The sequence below is a fragment of the Trichosurus vulpecula genome, chromosome X, assembly GCF_011100635.1.
Source record: "Trichosurus vulpecula isolate mTriVul1 chromosome X, mTriVul1.pri, whole genome shotgun sequence".
Classification (NCBI taxonomy): domain Eukaryota; kingdom Metazoa; phylum Chordata; class Mammalia; order Diprotodontia; family Phalangeridae; genus Trichosurus; species Trichosurus vulpecula.
The window spans coordinates 37,362,329-37,381,768 of NC_050582.1; the positions used below are offsets into that span (position 1 = coordinate 37,362,329).

The window sequence follows — 19,440 nt, forward strand, 5'->3', positions numbered from 1 at the left end:
AACTGTTCTATGAAGCACTTCTGTTAACTGTGGGGAAGGGCTATGTGAAAAAATGGCCCTTAAAGTTGGAAAGGACCTCAGTGGCCATGGAGTCCGAAAAGAATCCACTCCACAACATAAAGACAGCTTTCACTTGGAGACGTCCATTAAGAGGCCACAAGGCAGCTCTTTCCATGCTCCCTTTATTTGGAAGTTTTTCCTGATGACAAAAATACATTTACCTCTTTGCTCCTACCCATTGACTAATCCTAATCTGGTGCTCTGGGGCCAGGCAGAATATGTAACATGCCTCTTCCAGCTGACGATCCTTCAGAGACTTAGACAGTTATCATGTGTCCCTTGAGTCTTCTCCAGGCTAATCATCTCCACTTCATTCACCAGTCCTCGTATGGTCTGAACAAGAGGTCCCTCATCATTCTCGTCACCCATCTCAGGAAGCTTTCTGACTTGGACACTGCTATTTGTTTCCTTTGAAACTATACATGTGGGACAGTGTTGTTTTGTTCAGTTGTTTCTGTTGTGTCTGACTCTCTGTGACCCCAGGTGGGTTTTTTTTGGCAAAGCTACTGGAACAGTTTACCATTACCTTGTCCAGCTCATTTTACAGATGAGGAAACTGAAGCAAACAGTGTGAAGGGACTTGCCCAGGGTCACACAACTAGTAAGTGTCTGAGGCCAGATTTGAACTCAGTAAGAGGAATCTTTCTGATTCCAGGCCTGGTGCTCTATTTACTGCAGCGCCACCTAGCTGCCCCACATATGGGACATAACATGGTGCAATGGAATTCTTATTTCTGAATTTTTGGCCAGAGGATCAGAAGACCTGTGTTCAAATCCCACTGCTGCCGTTTATTGCCTATATGGCCGTGGGAAACTCACTTAACCTCTCTTGTCCTCGGTTTCCTTATCTGTATGATGAGTGAGTTAGACTGCAATAATCTCTAAGGTCCCTTCTGGCTCCAAACCTATAAATGATTTAGATATCAAAATGATACACGTGAGACTTTTTCCAATACGAAAGCATACTTAATTTCCTCTATTGGCGCACATTCCCCCCTCTCTCTTATTTGTGAGGTATATTAGACCCCTCTGACCAGCATATATGTGTTCCATTTACTTCTAAGACTTATAGAGGCAGCTCAACATAGTTCCTTGAATGTGCTTTTATCAGACTTTGGGCCTCATAATTACCTTGTGAGCTTGATAATGTAAGTACCCATTTTACAGATGAGCAAAAATAAGTCAGAGGTGAAGTTGACCTGCTTGAGGTTACACAGAACATGAGTGGCAGAGACAGTCTTCGAATCCAGAGCCAGTGTTCCTTCTAGCACCCCCTACAGCCTCTCGGATACCACACTATTATCTAGCTATTGGTTATCTATTGGTGAGTTTCTTTGTCATGGCTTTCTTTTTGACTTTCAGAGGGGCATAGCACATGGTTCATTGAGTTATTCAGTAATTTAGTTCCAAGAGCCTGAAGGATGTGGGTAGAACTAACCTTTCCATGCTGTTTTGGTACTTACAAATCTGCCATGTATAACAAAGGGCTCCCAGTCCATGGCTGTGCCTGGGTAAATACTCCCATTGATTGAAGCAGGTGGTGGATTTGGAGTGCAGATCATTGCAGTCATCTTAATAGAGTCTAGAATTTGGTGATCGGCAGTTCTGGTATCAGAGAAACTATGTGACTTGGAAAGGGTGATTACATCCAGATGTTTGGATGAGTTGAAAAGAACTGGCTTTAAGTGTGCATACCCAGCATTGTATTGGTGGATGGGAGCATCCTCCGAGTTCTCTTGGCTTTTTTTGTGGCAGCAGAGGAAGGACCATAGAAAAGAGGGAGTTTTCTGGTAGATGAGAAGGGTAGGGCAAACCCAGTGATATAACTACCACCACTGGAGCCTGGGGCAAGTACCACAATGTGTACTGAGCTTAAAGTAGTAGGAAAAGTCTTGAACAGGGAGAGACCCTGGAACAGAAACCCAGGGACTGAGAATGTGACTGGGGAGACCTTCACAGGGGGATGGAGCAGGGCCAGGCTGACCCATGAAGGAGCATCCTAGGGCTTAGCCACCTAGGAGTGGAAGCTTATCATCTCTGTCTTAACTAAAACTAGGTACTAAGTTCAGTTGCTTCTACTTAGTGAAAGAGGATGAGTGTTGCCATCATCCTTTGAATTTTGCCACCCTGGACTGAACTCCTGTTGCCACGCCTTAGTTATGGCTCTGGTCTCAGATGTTAGGTGCCTGCCTTCTCCGGTAGAGACAGTTGTGGGGCTTGGCTGCAAGACCAAAGGGTATGGGGCTGATGTGAAGAGGTGGGTACTTGGTGTCCAAGTCTCTACCTCTCCTGGTGAGGATAGGGCCGGGAATTCCCCAGGTTTTGATGAGCACTGGACTAGCAAGGGTAGGAGCTATTCTTCTTTCTGTTAAGGCCTGGCTACCTGGGAGAAGGGCTTAGCATATAGTTTGCTTTTATGTAAATAGTATTTTATTTTTTCCAATTATATGTAAAGATAGTTTTCAATATTCATTTTCATGAGATTTTGGGTTCCACATTTTTCTCCTTCCCTCCCCCTTCTCTTCCTCCCCCCTCCCCAAGATGACCAGCAATCTGATATAGATTATATATGCCCCTCCTTAAGGATTGAGGTGAGCAATGTTTTGAGCCTGAGGGATGCTGACCTTGGCACTCCCCTCTCCGTCCCCCATTTTACCATCCAGCAAACATATGCTGAGTACCTGCTCTATGCCAAGTATTGTGTCAGGCTCTGGATATTCAGAGCTCCTCTTTTTATTTTGTTTCTTTGATGGTCTTTCCTGTTCTTGACCTCTACTATGTTTGATACCATTGTCCACTCTCTCCTCCTGGATGCCCTCCTTTCTAGGTTTGGCCATACTGTTCTCTCCTGGCTCTCATCCTACCTGTCTGCCTTACCTGTTCCTTCTTCATTCCCTTTTCTGGCGCTCTATCCACATCACTCACAAAATCATAGAACATAAGAGTTGGAAGGGACCCCAGCGGTCTCAGAGTCCAACACATACACAAAAGGAATCCTCACTATAACATTTCTTACAAATGGTCATCTGGACTTTCCTTGAAGACATCCAATAAGAGTGACCACGACCTCTTGCAGCAGCAGCTCCTTCCACTTTGAGACAGCTTGAAACATTATAATATATATTTTTTTGACAATAAGACCATGTTTACCTTTTTGAAGCTTCCACCCATTGCTCTTGCTTCTTCTGCCTCTTGGGACCAGACAGAACAAATCTAATCCCCTGTCCACATGACAAGCTTGCAGAATACTTATATTCTTGCAGACAGTTCTAATGATCCTCTTGAGTCCTTTCTTCTCCAATCTAAATATGTCTAATTCATTCAACTGATCCGTCCCCCAAACTGTAGGTTGTTCCCCATGACTCTGTCCTGGGCCTTTTTCTATTCTCTCACCAGACTTTCACTTGGGAAGCTCCCATGGGTTTAATTATCTTCTCTTGGCAGAGAACTCCCAGAGCTATCTGGCCAGCTCCAGTCTCTCCCTTGAGTTTCAATTCTGTCTTTCCAACCACCTTTTGGACATTTTAAATGGAAAGTCCCAGAGACAGTGAAAGCTCAATATGTCTGCAACATAACTCGTTATCTTTCTTTCCAACCCCCCTCCTCTACTGAACTTCCCTATTTCTCTTGAGGTCACTACGATCCTCTCAGTCACCCAGGTTCTTCTTAAGTTTGATATTCTCTTTGACTCCTGACCTTCTTATCAATTCATATTCAGTCACTTGCCAAAGACATATTGCTGTTCCTGCCAGTTGGACTTTTTTCTCCATTCATGTTGCTGCTTAGTTTAGGCTCTCATCAACTCTCACCTGGTCTTCCTGCCTCAAGTCTCTCCCTACTCCAGTCTATCCTATACATTGTTGCCAAAGTGATTTTTGTAAGTATAGATCTACCCATCTCCCTTTCCTACTCACTGAACCCCAGTGGCTCTTTCTTGCCTCTAGGATCAAAGAGAGTCTTCCCTTTGGGTTTTAAATCTCATTCACAATGTGGCTTTAATCTTTCTGCATTCCTCTCCTTGTACTCTGTTTTCTAGCTGAACTGGGCTTCTCTCCGTTGTTCACACGTGGCACTCCTCCCCTCTCAGTGTCTTTGCACTGGTCATTTCCCATGCCTGGAATGCACTCACTCCTCACCTCCTCTGCCTCACAGAATCTTTCTTCTCCTTTAAAATGCATCACCTCTACATGAAGCCTTTCCTGATCCCCTCATCTACAAGTGTCCTCCCTCCCCAGCTATGTTGTTTTTAACTGCCTGGCATTTGTTTACTCTCCAGAACTATACATATACATGTGTTGTCTCCCCTGGACAAATGCAAGCTTGAGAATAGGGATTGCTTTATTCTTTGTTTTTGTAGTTCTAGTGCCTAGCACAATTCTGGGCACATGGGAGGGAGTAAATAAATCTTTGTGATTGATTAACTAGGTTCTCTCCTTGCTATTTCTTATTTTTGCTGGGATGAGGAGGGATGCAAGTGTCATTTTCAGTTTGGTGCAAGGGTTTGGAGAAGACCTGATTCTTCTGGTGTAATGCCTGAAGTCCACTTTCTAGTACCTGGAAAGCCTGCCTGCTATAGTCCTTAGAGTATACTATGGACGTGTGAGCTGTAATTATGATGATGATGACTTTTACCAGGAGTTCTAGGTTTGAACAGAAGAAGACAGTGTCCTCATTCTAAGCTACTTACATAATTTTGACTCCCATTTCTCTGTGGTTTTAAAGTACTTTTCTCTTGGTCACCCTGAGAGCTAGGGACCTTAAGAGTTTCTGTCCCTGTTCTCCATAGGAGGAAATGGCAGCTCAGAGAGGGAAAGGGGTTCCATTGAATCTGACCCCCACACTTTACAGATGCAGAAACTGAGGAACACAGAAATTAAGTGACTTGCCCAGGGTCACACAGCCAGAAAATGTCTGAGGCCAGATACATAGTTCACTGTGCTCCCTCTCCTGATAACCAGTTCGATGCCCGCTCCACTGGAGACTGAGTCAGGTGTGGGTTATATCACAGTGTGTTATTAAGTGTGCTACTTTTGGTGTTTCAATAAATGAATTTTGTTTCTTGTGTTAGAGACAACAGTTCCCATCTTTGCAAAGGACATCACTGATCTCTTGGAGAAGGAACTGGCCTTCCTTTCTGGTGAGTATGCTTCCTTATACCTTTGCTGCCTCGTCTCTCAGTTTGCATGTTTTCCAAAGCACCTAGGACAGTGTTACACATTAAAAACAAACAAACAAGCAAACAAACAAGAATTCAGTGAACCTAAAGTGACTGCATATTACTTATTACTTTGCTAAACAGTGTTCATGAGATCTTTGACCCCAGCTGAAGAATGTGAATACAATCACACCTCATTCATTCATATGACAGAATATATATATACACATAAGTAATACACATACATACATAATACATATATATGTATGAATATATAGTACATATAAATAATATATATATATATACACACAGATATTCACACATTATTCTGAGAAAGTCTGTGGATTTTACTAGACTGTCAAAGGGGTCTAGGAAACAACTACCTCTACAAAGTCTTGCTCTAAATATGTGATCCTATTTAGTCTGAGAATACAATCAGCTGGATGGATGTAGAACTCTGGAGATTTTTCCCTAAGACAAATACACTTGCCAACATTAAGCCTCATCTGTCGCTCTTCTGCCTCTTCACAGTCTCCTGAGCCCATCTTGGTGTTGATGTCCATCACCATGGCATGTCCCAAGCTAACAAGCTCATTTTCCAACTTCAAGATTTTCCTCTTGCTTACGGACAACTTATAACAAATATTTAATCAGATCTGTCCCAGCACTGATCCCTGGGGAGCCTCATTGTTTGCAACTTCACCCACTAGTGAAGTGTGCTTTTTATCTTTAGCCTTTGTTGTCTTTTTCAGTTTTTTACCCATGAGAAAAAACAGTGACCTCTTTCATGCTCTCCATCTTCCCCATCTCATAGCAACCCATTCACCCCTCTCTCATTCCATAGCAACGCGAGTTTTCCTTAATAACTACCAATATGAAACCTTCAAGATTTCAAGCCTACCTTCAAGGTAGGCTTTTGGGGTTTCATCTACTGCTTTCCCCTTGTTCACATGCATAGTGACTCTCACCACAGACTCTGCTAGATTAGTCAGGCACGATCTTCCCTTAGAGAACCTAGGCAGTCTTTCCCCTAATGAGCTCTCTTTGCTGCAGTGTTCAGTGATTCTGTTCTTTATTATGGCCACCACCAGCTCAGCTATTATGGAAATAAGTTCCTTTCTCTACCCCTTCTTGTAGATGGGCATCTCTGGGCAGTCAGCTGCCCTTTTGGTGTGATAGCCCTGTGCAGAGAGAGGCTGTGCATCTTGGCTCCAAGCTTCTCATTTCTACTCGAATTCCTTCCAAAGTCTTCAGTGATTTAGTTCCAGGCCTGACGATTTGTCTACATCTTGCCTGTCAATTAGGCCTAGGACATCACTGGCATTTACTGCTGCTTGTGGGCTTGTATTTAGCCTGTCTACTTCAAGAGACAATATGGGAGTGGGATGTGCCCTTGGCATCTTCCTGGATTAAGACCAAGGCAAAGAGTTTGTTCAGTCTCTCTCCCTCTCTCCCTCCCTCCCTTCTCCTCCATCTCTTCTTCATCACCATGGTTATCAAGTGGCTCTAATGATTCAATAACCCTTTTCCTCCCTTTGATCTATACAAAGCATCTCTTTTTATTAATTCTGGGCTCAGAGCCTCCACAAATGGATATTTTCTTCCCTGAATTTCTACTTGAAACCTAAGGCCTCCCTTTTGTCAGACCATCTTGCTAGCCTTGGGATCATAGACTGGGGGCTAGAAGGGATTGCAGAGGTCACCTGGTCCCTCCCTTCATTTTATAGAAGAAGAAACTGAAGCCCAAAAAGAGGAAGTGATTTGTCCAGGGTCACTTAGCTAATGAACGACAAAGCTGGGATTCAAACCCAGTCCTTCTGATTCCAAATTCAATGCTTTTCCCACCATTTGCCTATCTCTATAGTAGATGCCATGCAGAATTTTTTATCTTGTTACCTTTATAACAAGAGGCAGTGTAGCCTAGTGGATAGAGAAGCTCCCTCAAAGCAAGGAAGACGCAGATTCAAATCCTACTTTGAATACATACTCTCTAGGAGGGTAACCCTGGAGAAATCCCTTAGCTTCTCTGTGCTCTAGGTAACTCTCTTAAGATTATAAATTTCAAAGAAGGTATAGACCTGCATTGGTAGAGAGAACTTCCTCATTTGGAATTTCCCCATAACAATGAAATCATGAGCTCGGTCCCTATCACTGTCTTTAGAGATCCTGGCATACATTGATTTATCCTGGGCTTCCAGGCAGTTGTTGCTAGGGTTTCTGTGGATTATTTACTTTTCTAGCACTTCCTTGGACTTCTCCCCTGACTAATGCTCACATTTTATCCTACCCTTTCAAAAAAGTCTAATTGTGGGTTGGCCACCCAGGCTTGCCCTTCTTCTTTCAAGATGTTACTCTTCATGCTGTGTTAATGATTTCACCTGTGATCATCCATCCACAATCCCCTCTGGTTCCAGTCCCAGTCCCATGCTCTCATGTGTCCTTTGTATTTTCCCTTTCCATGAGGCTGAAAAGTATCCACTTGGGGAAGGAGTCCCTGTTCTCCCTCTCATCTCCCCCAATGCCTAGCATTGGATCATTGAAGTCTGCCATCATTGCTGCTTGGTTTTGTCTGCTGCTTCCCATATTGCATTGAAGAAAGTCCATTTCAGTCACTTTCTCCTGAATGGATGGCCTCTAGCTCTATCCTTCCTCCTTTTGGCTACTCAAGCAGGGAACTTAAAACAATTAAAATCATTTTAATCTGAGTGCTTTATTATTTAAATTTATTCAAGTAGAGTTTGATCACTCTTTCCTTGTAAGTAACAAAGGGAAGGTGGCTGGGTGACAGGTGCTCCCAACTGTGTTGCTATCGCCCTTTTGGTTCCATGATCACATTTTCCCAAGCTGCTTGAATCACAGATTTTGAGAGTCGGAAGAAGCTTAAGCGATCACTGAATCTAACCCACAAATGAAAGGTATCCCCACTCTCATATACCTGACCAGTAGTCATCTACCTTCTGCTTGAAGACCTCCAATGACATGAAACTCACTACCTCCAGAGGAACCCTGGATGGAAAACAGGAAACTTAGAATGACTGAATTTTAGAAGATCCCACCTGTTCAAAAGAGCAACAATTTCTTCTTGGCAAAGTGCTTTTATTTTGCCTCCCCCTCCCCCAATGGATTTATAACTCATCTACCTGGGGGTTTCTTGGGTAACTGTCAAAACAGTGTCAATCTCATTTGATGTTAACGTCTTTGTACCTTCCCTCTTCCTGTTTTATTTTTAAGTAAGATTTTATTTACTTCAGTTATTATCAAGCATTTTTTTCTCCCTCCCAAGTCCTCCTACATCAAGTAGGGAAATGTTGCCTATAGCATTACATTAGGCCTTAAGGAAAACAAATTCCACCATTATTATGTCATTGGGCCCTTCCATACAACACTCCCCTCTCACCTTCTCCTGTCCCTTTCCATCTTACAGAGTTTGTATACCACTGATCAGCTTACTTGGATTGCTCATTCACCTCTTCCCGCTCATTAGGTCAAAGCTATCGATATTGAAGCATTTCCTTATTGAGGTTTTGCTCTCTAGCCATTTCTAATACTACTGCTTTGCTACCACTTTGTTGGCTATAAGCGTATCACGAGATGCTTTGTGGCTCTCTATTAATTAATTTGTCATTTTATTCTACCCCTCACTTTTTCAGCAGCTGTCTTAGGTCAAGTAGGGCCTTTTTATTTGGTCTCAATCCTGTCTGCCCTGACACCCTCCTTGGGACATCATTGTTTCATTTCTTTTTTTGTTTGTTTTTTGACAGGACAATTGGGATTAAGTGACTTGCCCAAGGTCACACAGCTAGTAAGTGTGTCAAGTGTCTGAGGCCAGATTTGAACTCAGGTCCTCCTGACTCCAGGGCTGGTGTTCTACTCACTGCACCACCTGGCTGTCCCCATTTCATTTCTTCTTAATTATATTTAACTTGTGTTTTTTTAGGTGGCAGAGGGAAAGCTAATGATTGGATTATAACATTTCCAGAAAACTCCAATTTCAAAGAAGCCACAGAAGATGTCTTAACAAAAGTGTTAACTTACTTGACTTCCCTTCCCAGGTATGCCACTTCATTACTGTTGATCCCAGTATGTGGGAGAAAATAATTATTTTAATGTAATATTAGAAAATTTGAATGAGTCTGGATGGAAGGCCAGCCACGAAGTTGAGTCTCATCTCTGACAACAATGAGCTGTGTGAGGCTGGGCCAATAATTTTACCTTCGTGTGTCCCCTAAGCCATTCTCTAAGACCTTAAGGTACAGATAAATTGTTGATGTGTATCAGTGGAAGGAGTTCATACTTGGAGAGTTCTGTGCACTGATGAAATCATGAGTCTAGACCTTGAGTTCGGTAGGTTAAAGCACAGATAATGGAAAATCTTGAATTCCTGTAGGTCTAGCCTGTGCTCATTCTAGCATTTAATTTATTATTCTTTCCAGCTAAAGTTCAAGCTTTGGACTCTGAATTAGAGTTCTTTGTGATGTGTCTTGTATCCTCTTCTGAAGGGCAAGGATCCTATTAGCACAGTGCTTTGTCCACATTGGGGAATGTTTGTCAGACTGAGTTGAAGATTTCTGAATGATGAAATTGGGGAAGGAATGTTCCAGTGATGAAGGCCACAAGGAGGCTTCTTTAGGAAGATAGAGAAAAATTTAGGGCCTTTCAGGTGGGAACAATGAAGTCTGAGGGAGTGTGTGATCTACATGTAGAAAATCCTGAAAGGATCAGGGAGAGCATGGACATGGCATGGATTAAACCTTATGGATTCCTTAAAGACAGAGTATCCCTGGAAGCTGGAAAAGGGGCTATTTGTAGGACCAAAAAGGAGTCATATTTTATACATGAGGGAAGGAATCATTACCCCCAACTGATTGTAGTTAGGCTTGAGCTAGAAAAAAGGTTTGTGATATGTAGAGCCTATATCGGATTACACGCTGTCTTGGAGAGGGGGAAGAGGAAGGAGACGGAGAAAATTTAAAACTTATGGAAACTATGGAGAACTTATGAAAACTTATAGAAAACTAAAAATAAATAAATTCATTTAAAAAAACCAAAAAAATCCTTCTTAGAAAAAATAAAGCATAATGCAAGGCATACCACCAAGAGCTCTGAGAAAATTGGATGTTTACGGTTCTTCAGGTATACATTTTTAATATTCTAGTCATCATAATAATTTTGTCATCTAATTCGCTACTAAGGCCTCAACATGTCAAATGCATCATACCAGTGACCAATAATGCTGAAGACTAATGAAACAACAGGTATATCTTCATATAAAGAAAGTGTTCTAGGAACAATGTTCTCTAATACTCATTTATGTGCTGATAGCTGTGTCCGTATTCATATGGATAAGATTCCATTTTTTCAAATATGTCAACATTTGCTTTCATTAAAAATGCTTTCTTGAAAAAAAAAGAACCAAAGGTTTGCGGATGATAGCTCCTTAATGAATCAGTAAGGGAGGGTAGGGATTTACAGGGAACAATCCTAGCTTTAAAAGTATTTTATTGATGCTGTTAAATACTGTTGTTGCTTCCCCTACCACTTCCCCTGCTCAAGAGAATCTTCTGTTGTATCACAGACAAAGAGTTAAGCAAAAACAAATCAGCACAACATATGCCTCTTCTTGTTCACCATCTTTCTGCTTAGTGGAGAGAAATGATGTTTTTGTCATCGATTCTCAGAAGTCAAGCTCGATCACTGTATCAGAGTTCTGAAGTCTGTCAGTGTCGTTTTCTTTCACAGCATCGTAGTCATTGAAATGACCCGACCCTCATGAGAGAACACCGGAGGCCAATTACCATGTCTTCCCATAGGCTATCCCTTTGGTTACTGCCAGAAACCAAATCTTCGGCTGGATGGAATGTGAGCTCCCCAGCCCATTGTGACCCTATCTATGCCCTCATCTATTCAACGGGCATTTCCATGCACATAATGTGCAGAATACAATATTAGGGGAGAAATAAAGTTGTGATGAGATATTGCCCCTGCTTATATGGAACTTCTGGTCTAATGGTAAGGGGTAGAGGATCTGTCTTCAACTGGGCTCTCACTGAAACAAGACATTCCTTCAGTTCTTCACTAATTTATTTTCTCCCTTACTCCCTCACAGAAGCTTTTCAAAATTTTTTTTCCCTCTTTAAGCCTCCTATGCCTCCCCCTCCTTACTCTTTCCCCTAGATGAGGACCTTGACTCTTACTTTACTGAGAAAAATGAGGCCATTCAGGATGCGTGTGCTGTCTCCCCTTCTCTTCATCTCAAAACCCTTGGCAATGTTCCCTACCCTCTCTTCCTTTTCCCTAGTCTCTGATAATGAGCTGGTCCTTCTCCTTGCCAAGGCCAACCTTCTATATCTCCTTTGATACCATGCCCTTCCTTCTTCTTCATCACATTTCTCCCTTAATCATCCTCCCCTACCCCTTTCCTGAATGTTAAACCTCTTGCTATCTCCTGGCTTCCTTTCCTACTGCCTTCAAATATTCCCAAGTCTCCCCCATTCTGAAAAAAAAGAAACTATGCCTTATAATCTCCTCAGACTGTGGTCTTTTATCTCTCCTACCTTTTTTTTAGCCAAACTCCTTGAAAAAAGTTGTCTATCTTTGCTTCTTCTACTTCCTCTCTCTTATTTATTCCTCAGCCCTTAGGCATCTAGCTCACAATCTCATCGCTCAACTGGCATTGCCCTCTACAAAGTTATCAATAACTTTTTAATCATGAAATCTGATGGCCCTTTTCCAGTCCTCCTCTTCCTTGACCTCTTTGCAAAATCAGATATCATTAGCTTCCCTTTAGATTCTGGTCACACAATTCTCTCTGGTTCTCCTACCTGTGCCAGTGCCCTTCCTTAGCTTCCCTTTAGGCTCCTTATCCATAACACACCTCTTACCTTTTATGTTCCTAAGACTCTTTCCTAGGCCCTCTTCTATTCTCTACATTTTCTTTTTTTAATTTAATTCTACAAATATTTATTAAGCATATGTTACATACAAGGGACTGTGCTAAATGTTGAGGATATAAAGGCAAAATCAAAACAATTCCTGCCCTCAGGAAGCTTATATTCTTTTTTCCTATGTATATTTTATTTAATATTTTAGTTTTCAACATTGATTTCCACAAGATTTTGAGTTACAAATTTTCTCCACATTTCTACCCTCCCCACCATTCCAAGATGGCATATATTCTGTTTGCCTCATTCCAAGGGTCAACTCTCCCCTCTTTCACCCCATTTCCCCCCATCCCCCCCATCCCCTTTCCCCTTACTTTCTTGTAGGGCAGGATAGGTTTCTATGCCCCATTCCCTATATATCTTGTTTATTTTCTATATTTTCTCTCAGTGACCTTATCCTCTTCCATGGGTTTAACTATCATTTCCATTCAGATAGCTGACAAATCTACATAACCAACCCCAATCTCTCCATTGAACTTCAGTACCCTATCACATTTCAGACTGGATGACCTAGAGACATTTCAAACTGAATACATCCAAGACAGAACTCTGTAAACCCACCTCTGTCCCAAACCTCCCTATTTCCATTGGAAGCATTGCCATCTTCCAGTCTCTCTGGTCTGTAACCTTGGCATCATCCTCTACTTTTCTCTTACCCCACATAACCAATAGGTTGTCAAATTTTTGTCTCTACAACATCTCTTACATCTGACTCCTTCCCTCTACTCACACAGCAACCACCTTATGTCCAAACCTTCATCACATCTTGCCTAGATTGTTGTAATAGCTTCCTAATGGGTCTCCCAGCCTCAAGTCTCTCCTCTTTCCAGTCCATTCTTCACATATCCACCAAAGGAATTTTCCTTAAGTGCAGACCTGATGGTGTCACTCCCTTCTCTGCACAGTAAATGTCAATGGCTCCTTATTGCATCTACAGTCATATAGAACTTGCTCTGTTTGGCTTTTAAAATCCTTCATGACCCAGCCAAACCCTGTCTTCCTAGTCTTGCTGTGTATTATCCACCCTCCTACCCTCTGTGATTCTGCCAAACTAGGCTTCTCTCTGCTCTTCATACATGATATTCCATCTTCCATCACTGTTTCTTTGCTCTGGCCATCCCTTGTGCTGGGAATGCACCCTCCTCCCTCATTATTTCAATATAATCCTTCACTGAAGAAAAAGCTTTGTTCATAGAAGCAATAGCTTTAAGATGAAGCTCAAGCAGTACCTTTGGTACTGATTCCCCCCAGCTGCTAGTGCCCTCCCTCTCAAACTACCTTATGGTTAATCTACTTGGAATCTATATGTATTTATTCTATTTATATTTATTCTGTAAATAGTTATATATGGCTTTGATATCTCTCCTATTTGAAGGGAAGTCCTTTGACAGCAGGGATTATTTCATTCCTTATCTTTATATTCTCAGTGCCCAGAACAGAGCTCACCACCCAGAAGGCACTGAGCTGATTGCTAGGATAGACCGAGACACCAGTAATGTAGAATCATACACAATTGAGAGGTGAGAGGGGGAAGGCTGCTCTTGGCTCTGGAGTGGGTTCAAGGAAGGCTTCGTGTAATAGGTAGCATCTTAGTTAGGCTTTCCAGGATAGGGAGGATCTCAATAGACAAAGGAAAGAGAGAATACCTGGCATAGAGATCAATATGAGCGGAACACAGAAGTTGGAAAATGCCAGGTGTCTTTGGAGGGGCAGACGATCTATCTTCCGATTTGGCTGGAGTATAGAGTCCGTAGAAGGAGAGTAGTATTGAAAGAAGGCTGTGGATATTTATGTTTTGGTCATCATGGAGATGTAGGTTAAATAAAGTACAAATGGTTAAATTAAAAGACTAAGGAGCTCGGTATTCCTTTTAGGTTTCTGAAATTTGTTCAGCATAAATCTAAAAGTAAGGAATTTCCAATTCTAGAATGGCAGAGCTGGAAAGTACCTCAGAGATGACCCTGTCCAGCCTTCCCCTTTACCAGATGAGGAGACTGAGGCCCAAAGAGGGAAAGTGATTTGTGCAAGGTCACACAATTAGTTCCTGTTAAATTATTTTGTTTTCCCCTAAGTGATAATGGTGAGATGTGACAGATGTGAGTAAAGTTCCTTTTTGGATTATGTATGTCAAAAAGACTTAGGAGGAGCTTGAATTAGTCAAGGCCAAGGTCAATACCTGATTACCCAATGTTTTGCTGAATTATAGATACACATCTACAAGATGAGGAAATGAGGTGTTACAAAATCCTTTGCTTACATTTTTTTTCCTCCTCTGGTCCTTGTGGGGAAAAGTTGTCTAAATTCCATGTAGCCCAGACCTGTTTGCCATCTGCTAAAGTGGAGAGGGACAGTGGGCTCTTGGGAAGCATTTAGAGGCATTCCCTCCTTGGACTTACATAGATCAAGGAGAGACTAGTTTCGATATCATTGCCTGGAATTGGGAATACAACTGAGGACTAGAAAGGGATCAGGCAGGGCAGGATTTTGCCTTTGACAAACTCCCATGTTAAATACCCAAAAACTTAGAAAGTGGATATCTGAAATTTAAAAAACCCCAAACCTAAAGTAGCCTTTGAATGGGCATCCTGGAAAGTGATAAGCTCACAAAAAGCCCAGGGTAATAATGGGAAGCATGTTGTGACAGCCAAAAAAGGTGATTTGGCTGGGAGGAATCATTAATTATGTGAGTGCTACAGAAATAAAATGCTCCAAGCTCGATTGTGATTAAGCCTTCTTATTAATCTGTGTCTGTCATCTTTAGATGGATTCGATGTACCAATACTCCAAAAGACATAGACATGGAAATGAAGTCATTGGAGGGGCTTCTGAAGGTTCAGGCAAAGGTGGGATGAGAGGCCTTTTGAGGTCCCTTCCCACTCGGGGAGTCTAAGATACAGATCAACCTACTGGCTTTGTGCTTTTATCATTTTGATATTTTAAAAATATTTTTATTGGTATCTTTTGTTTTTGCATCATCTCTCATTAGGCTTTCTCTTCATCTTATCCTTCCTAGAGAATATAGAATGTCAGAGCTGGGAGGTCCCTTGGAACACATAATATCAGAACCAAGGGCATAGAATGCCAGGATTGGAAGGGGCTGTAGAAAATAGAGTTCTATGACTCAAAGGAACCTTAAGAACATGGAATTCCATGGATGAAAGAGGCCTTAAAATATGCTATCCCAGGACTGAAAGCAACCTCAGAACATGGAATACCTAGGCCTGGAGGGGTCTTAGAGATCTAATTCCCTCATTGCAATGGGAGAACACTTTGGCAGAGAGAGAGAGAGAGAGAGAGAGAGAGAGAGAGAGAGAGAGAGAGAGTGACAGACAGACACAGACACAAGAGTCCAAAGTCACATAGCTGGGAAAGAACCTGATTCCTAAACCAATTCTCCTTCCACTATGTCCCTACAGTCTAGACATTCCAGTTAGCATCTCCCAGGTACCACTTTTCAGAAAAGGACCACATATTCTTTCCCATGTGATACAACTTCACTTGAATCCAGATCCATTTGATGCCAACATATCCATAGACAAACAAAATGACCAGAGCTCAAACATATTCAACATCTGGATGGTTCCTAAAATCTTATTTATCTGCCCCCCTGTTTTTTGTCTTTTAGAAAATATGAACCAGATACCAAATTTATCCTTATTCTGGATAGAAGATTGGATACCTGGGCATCTGTGAAAATTGCTCTCCAAAGAATTGCAGTAAGTACGCATGCATTTTCCACCAGTTGTCTGTTTTGTGTTTGTGTCATACTTTGTGTCCAGGGAAGGATGATCAGAATTGTCTTATTCCTGTAAGTTAGGAGAAGTAAAAAAAAAACAGGAAAGCTGGTAGGGAGAGAAATTAGGATGAGGAGGTGGTGGAAATGGTCCTTGGACAGCTCCATGCCATTCAATCCCATTGCAAAACTGTGGGTGAATGAAGCTTTGGAAGAACACTCAGGTTTAGCATAATGGGAAGGTGGTCTCAGAATTCATTTGGGCTCTCCTCCTGATTAATGCTGTGGCTCAGTCATGGTCTTCCAATAATTCACTGTGATCTCCTTCCTTGCCTTTCAGATAGTGGGTGCCCCATACGTCCTCATTGGTCTCTTTAGGCAAGTCTCTCTTTTCTATCTCATAGTAATCAGTTCCCTTTGTCTTCAGAATTCCATTTTGGAGAGCTTCCTGACCTGTCCTGGGCCAACTTTTCCCTTTTCAGCCCATGAAATCCTACCTATTCTTCCTCCTTCAGTGGCTGAAGTGAGTGCTCTCCTTCAATCTAGGGTTTTTGTCAGATTATTTCTTGCATTCATTTCTCATCCTACTCATTGCTAAAACTATTAAATTGGTCTGAGCATAAATCCCTTGGGCACTCCACTGGAGACCTTCTTGTAAGCTGATATGGAATGATTAATGACTGACTTTGAACAACTTTGAAATCTACCTAATTATGTTATTATCTGATCTACACTCCATATCTCATCCGTAAGAATAGCAAAGAAGTGGCATGTCCAAGGTGACACATCAGATTGGTAGTGGAGCTGAGACTAGAAGGCAATGAACTCCTGGGCCCCTGTATTTTTCAATTACACTATCCCTTGGATGCTTAACAGCCTCATAAATAAGGAAGGAAGGAAATAAATAAACATTTGTTAAGTGCCTACTGTGTGCCAGGCACTGTGAGAAGCACTTTACAAATATTCTCTTATTTTGTCCTTAAAACAACTCTGTGAGGTAGGGTCTGTTATTATTTCTCTTTTATAGATGGGGAAACTGAGGCAGGTGGAAGTTAAGGAACCTATCCAAGGTCATACAGCTAGTAAGTGACTGTGGCTAGATTTGAACTTGGGTCTTTTTCATTCCAGGCCTAGTGCTCTAACCACTATACCGCTTAGCTGTCTCTTTCTGGCACTAGCATGAATGAGATGAATCATCTTTTGCTACTCAGACTAAATTCATATATTCTTCCTCATCCCAGGCAAGTAGGTCTTTTTCTGATCAGTGTGTCCGAGTGTTTGTTTGTTTTAAACAAAGTCATTTAATCATAGATAACAGCAAGGTATTAATAATAACGAATCACGAGGTTGTAACTGATTTCATTTAAGTTAAACATCAAGCCAATATCATACATTTGTGTAGAATTTCAGGCTTTTCCATTGGCTTTCATGTATATTTATTTTTTACTTGAATTTGTCTTAGTGGAGTTTACAGAGTGACTTTTTTGGTCATTTTATGCGTGACGCCACTAGGCTGATCTAAAGAAGGGTTGCCTAACTTTTGTTATACTGCACCCCTTTGGTAGTCTGTCTCAGGAAGCCTGTGGATCCCTTGCTGGAATCATGGGTTTTTTGGTAAATAGTATTTTATTTTTTCCAATTACATGGAAAGATAGTTTTCAACATTCATTTTTTATAAGATTTTGAGTTTCAGTTTTTTCTCCCTCCCTCCAGAATGATGTTTTTCAAGACAAAAATGAAATAGAAAGGATTACAAAGCAAACCAATTATATTGAAATAAAGATAAGTTTTTTCCCATCCAAGGTTACAAACACCTTGAAATCTATACATGGACCATGCCAACGACACCTAAGCTAAAGAAAATTTAAGTGACTTGCCCAAGATCTCATTGCTAGTTAGGGACAGAAGGCATTTCTTCTTCTTCCTAGAGTAGGACCATCTCACCTTCTTATAGCTGGGAGGTGGGACGATATAGTAGGAAAAGCCCTGGGTTTTGAGCCTGAAAACCCCTCCTGGCACTTACTCCCTGTGGGATTCTGGGGAGGCTGTCATACCTTCTGGGGCCTCACCTTTCTCAACTTAGTACTTAGTGTTAATGTAAAAAAAAGATCAATTCCAGTGACTTTAGTTCCAGCTGCTGAAGTGGGACAGAGCCCTTGGTTTGAGTTCAAACTCTGCCTTAGACATGTACTTACTGTGTGACCTGGTCAGGTCTTGTCACTCCTCTGAGCCTCAGTTTTCTTATCTTTAAAATGAGGGCAATAATACTTGTGGCACTTAGCTCACAGGGTCATTGTGAGAATCCACTGAGATCATTTTTATCCAGTGCTTTTCAAGCTATAAGGCAGAAGCTATAGGCCAGCTGTTGCTGCTGCTGTTGTCACTGCTTTTGCTATACCAGTGGACTCTGTGAAGCCCAAGCTCTGAATCTTTCACCTCTGCTACTTCCTACCTATGTGGTCTTGAAAAGTCACTTCCCCTCCCTGGGCCTCAGTTTCCTCATCTGTAAAATACAGGGGTTGGACTCATTGGCCTCCAAGCTCTCTTTCAGCTTCAGATCCAGAATCCTTTTATAATACTAGGCAAGTCCCTTCTCCTTTATGGGCCTCAGTTTCCTCATCTGCAAAATGAGGGGGTTGGATTCATTGGCCTCTGATGGTCCCTTCTTCCATCATTAGATCTAGGATCTTCTTATCCAAAGTCATTTTCTTTCCCTGAGCCTCTGTAAAGTCAGGGAGGTTGGACTGCTTGTCCTTTGAGGTCCCTTTTCTGCCTCTGAGTCAAGGATCTTCTGATCCTCATATCCTTCAAATTAGTTCTAAGGCTTGATTAGCATGGTTCAATTTGGGCCAATAAGCAATATACTAAAATTAGTATTTAGTGTAATAATGTAATTTTTCAGCATCTAGATTTTTTTGGCTAGCACAATCTACTCCAAAAATTGCTTTTTCCTGTATTCAATGAAATTAATATTTAAATATGTACTTGGCATATAGCCTTGTCATAGACAGGAGAAGCAGATTCCAAACCCTGGACATCATGTTGAATATTACTTCTATTCATTTGTGCATGTGTGTGTGTGTGTGAAGGTTTACAGTTTTATTTTATTAATTTCTCAGGACACTTGGAACAAGACCCAAGGTGGTGAAGTGGATTTGGCTTGGTCAGTTTTCTAGAATCAAAAGGCCTACAAGTGACCTTGGGCAAGCTATTGGCCTTTTAGGGGTGTCCTTTTCTTTATCTGTGAGAGGTGGGCAAGCCACTACTCATGCTTTCACATTGTGTGGAGCACAAATGAGAAAAGGACCAGCAAGTGCTTTGGAAGCATCAAACTCCAACTAATTTAAAGATGGATTATAATGCTAGGTTTACATTTTTTTAATCAGGAAAGAAAAGTCATGGTTGCCTTTGGGGAAGGGTGAGAGTTTCTGCTCTTACTAGGAGAACAGACCCACCCTTCCCTTCTTAGGTATTATTTTTGGTGGGGACCACATGGCATTCTGGCACTTCAAATCCCAGCTCTGCCACAAGTTAGCTGTGTGACCTTGGGC

General features: G+C 41.7%; 1 protein-coding gene across 1 annotated transcript in view; it reads left to right on the forward strand.

The window, feature by feature from the left end:
- MCF2 (MCF.2 cell line derived transforming sequence) overlaps positions 1–19,440 on the forward strand; it is a 118,960-nt gene that overhangs the window by 11,884 nt on the left and 87,636 nt on the right. Inside the window, exons 5-7 of the mRNA XM_036739808.1 lie at positions 5,129–5,197; positions 9,153–9,267; positions 15,782–15,872. Coding sequence (XP_036595703.1) covers positions 5,129–5,197; positions 9,153–9,267; positions 15,782–15,872 — 275 coding nt within the window. The remainder of the gene's footprint in view (positions 1–5,128; positions 5,198–9,152; positions 9,268–15,781; positions 15,873–19,440) is intronic.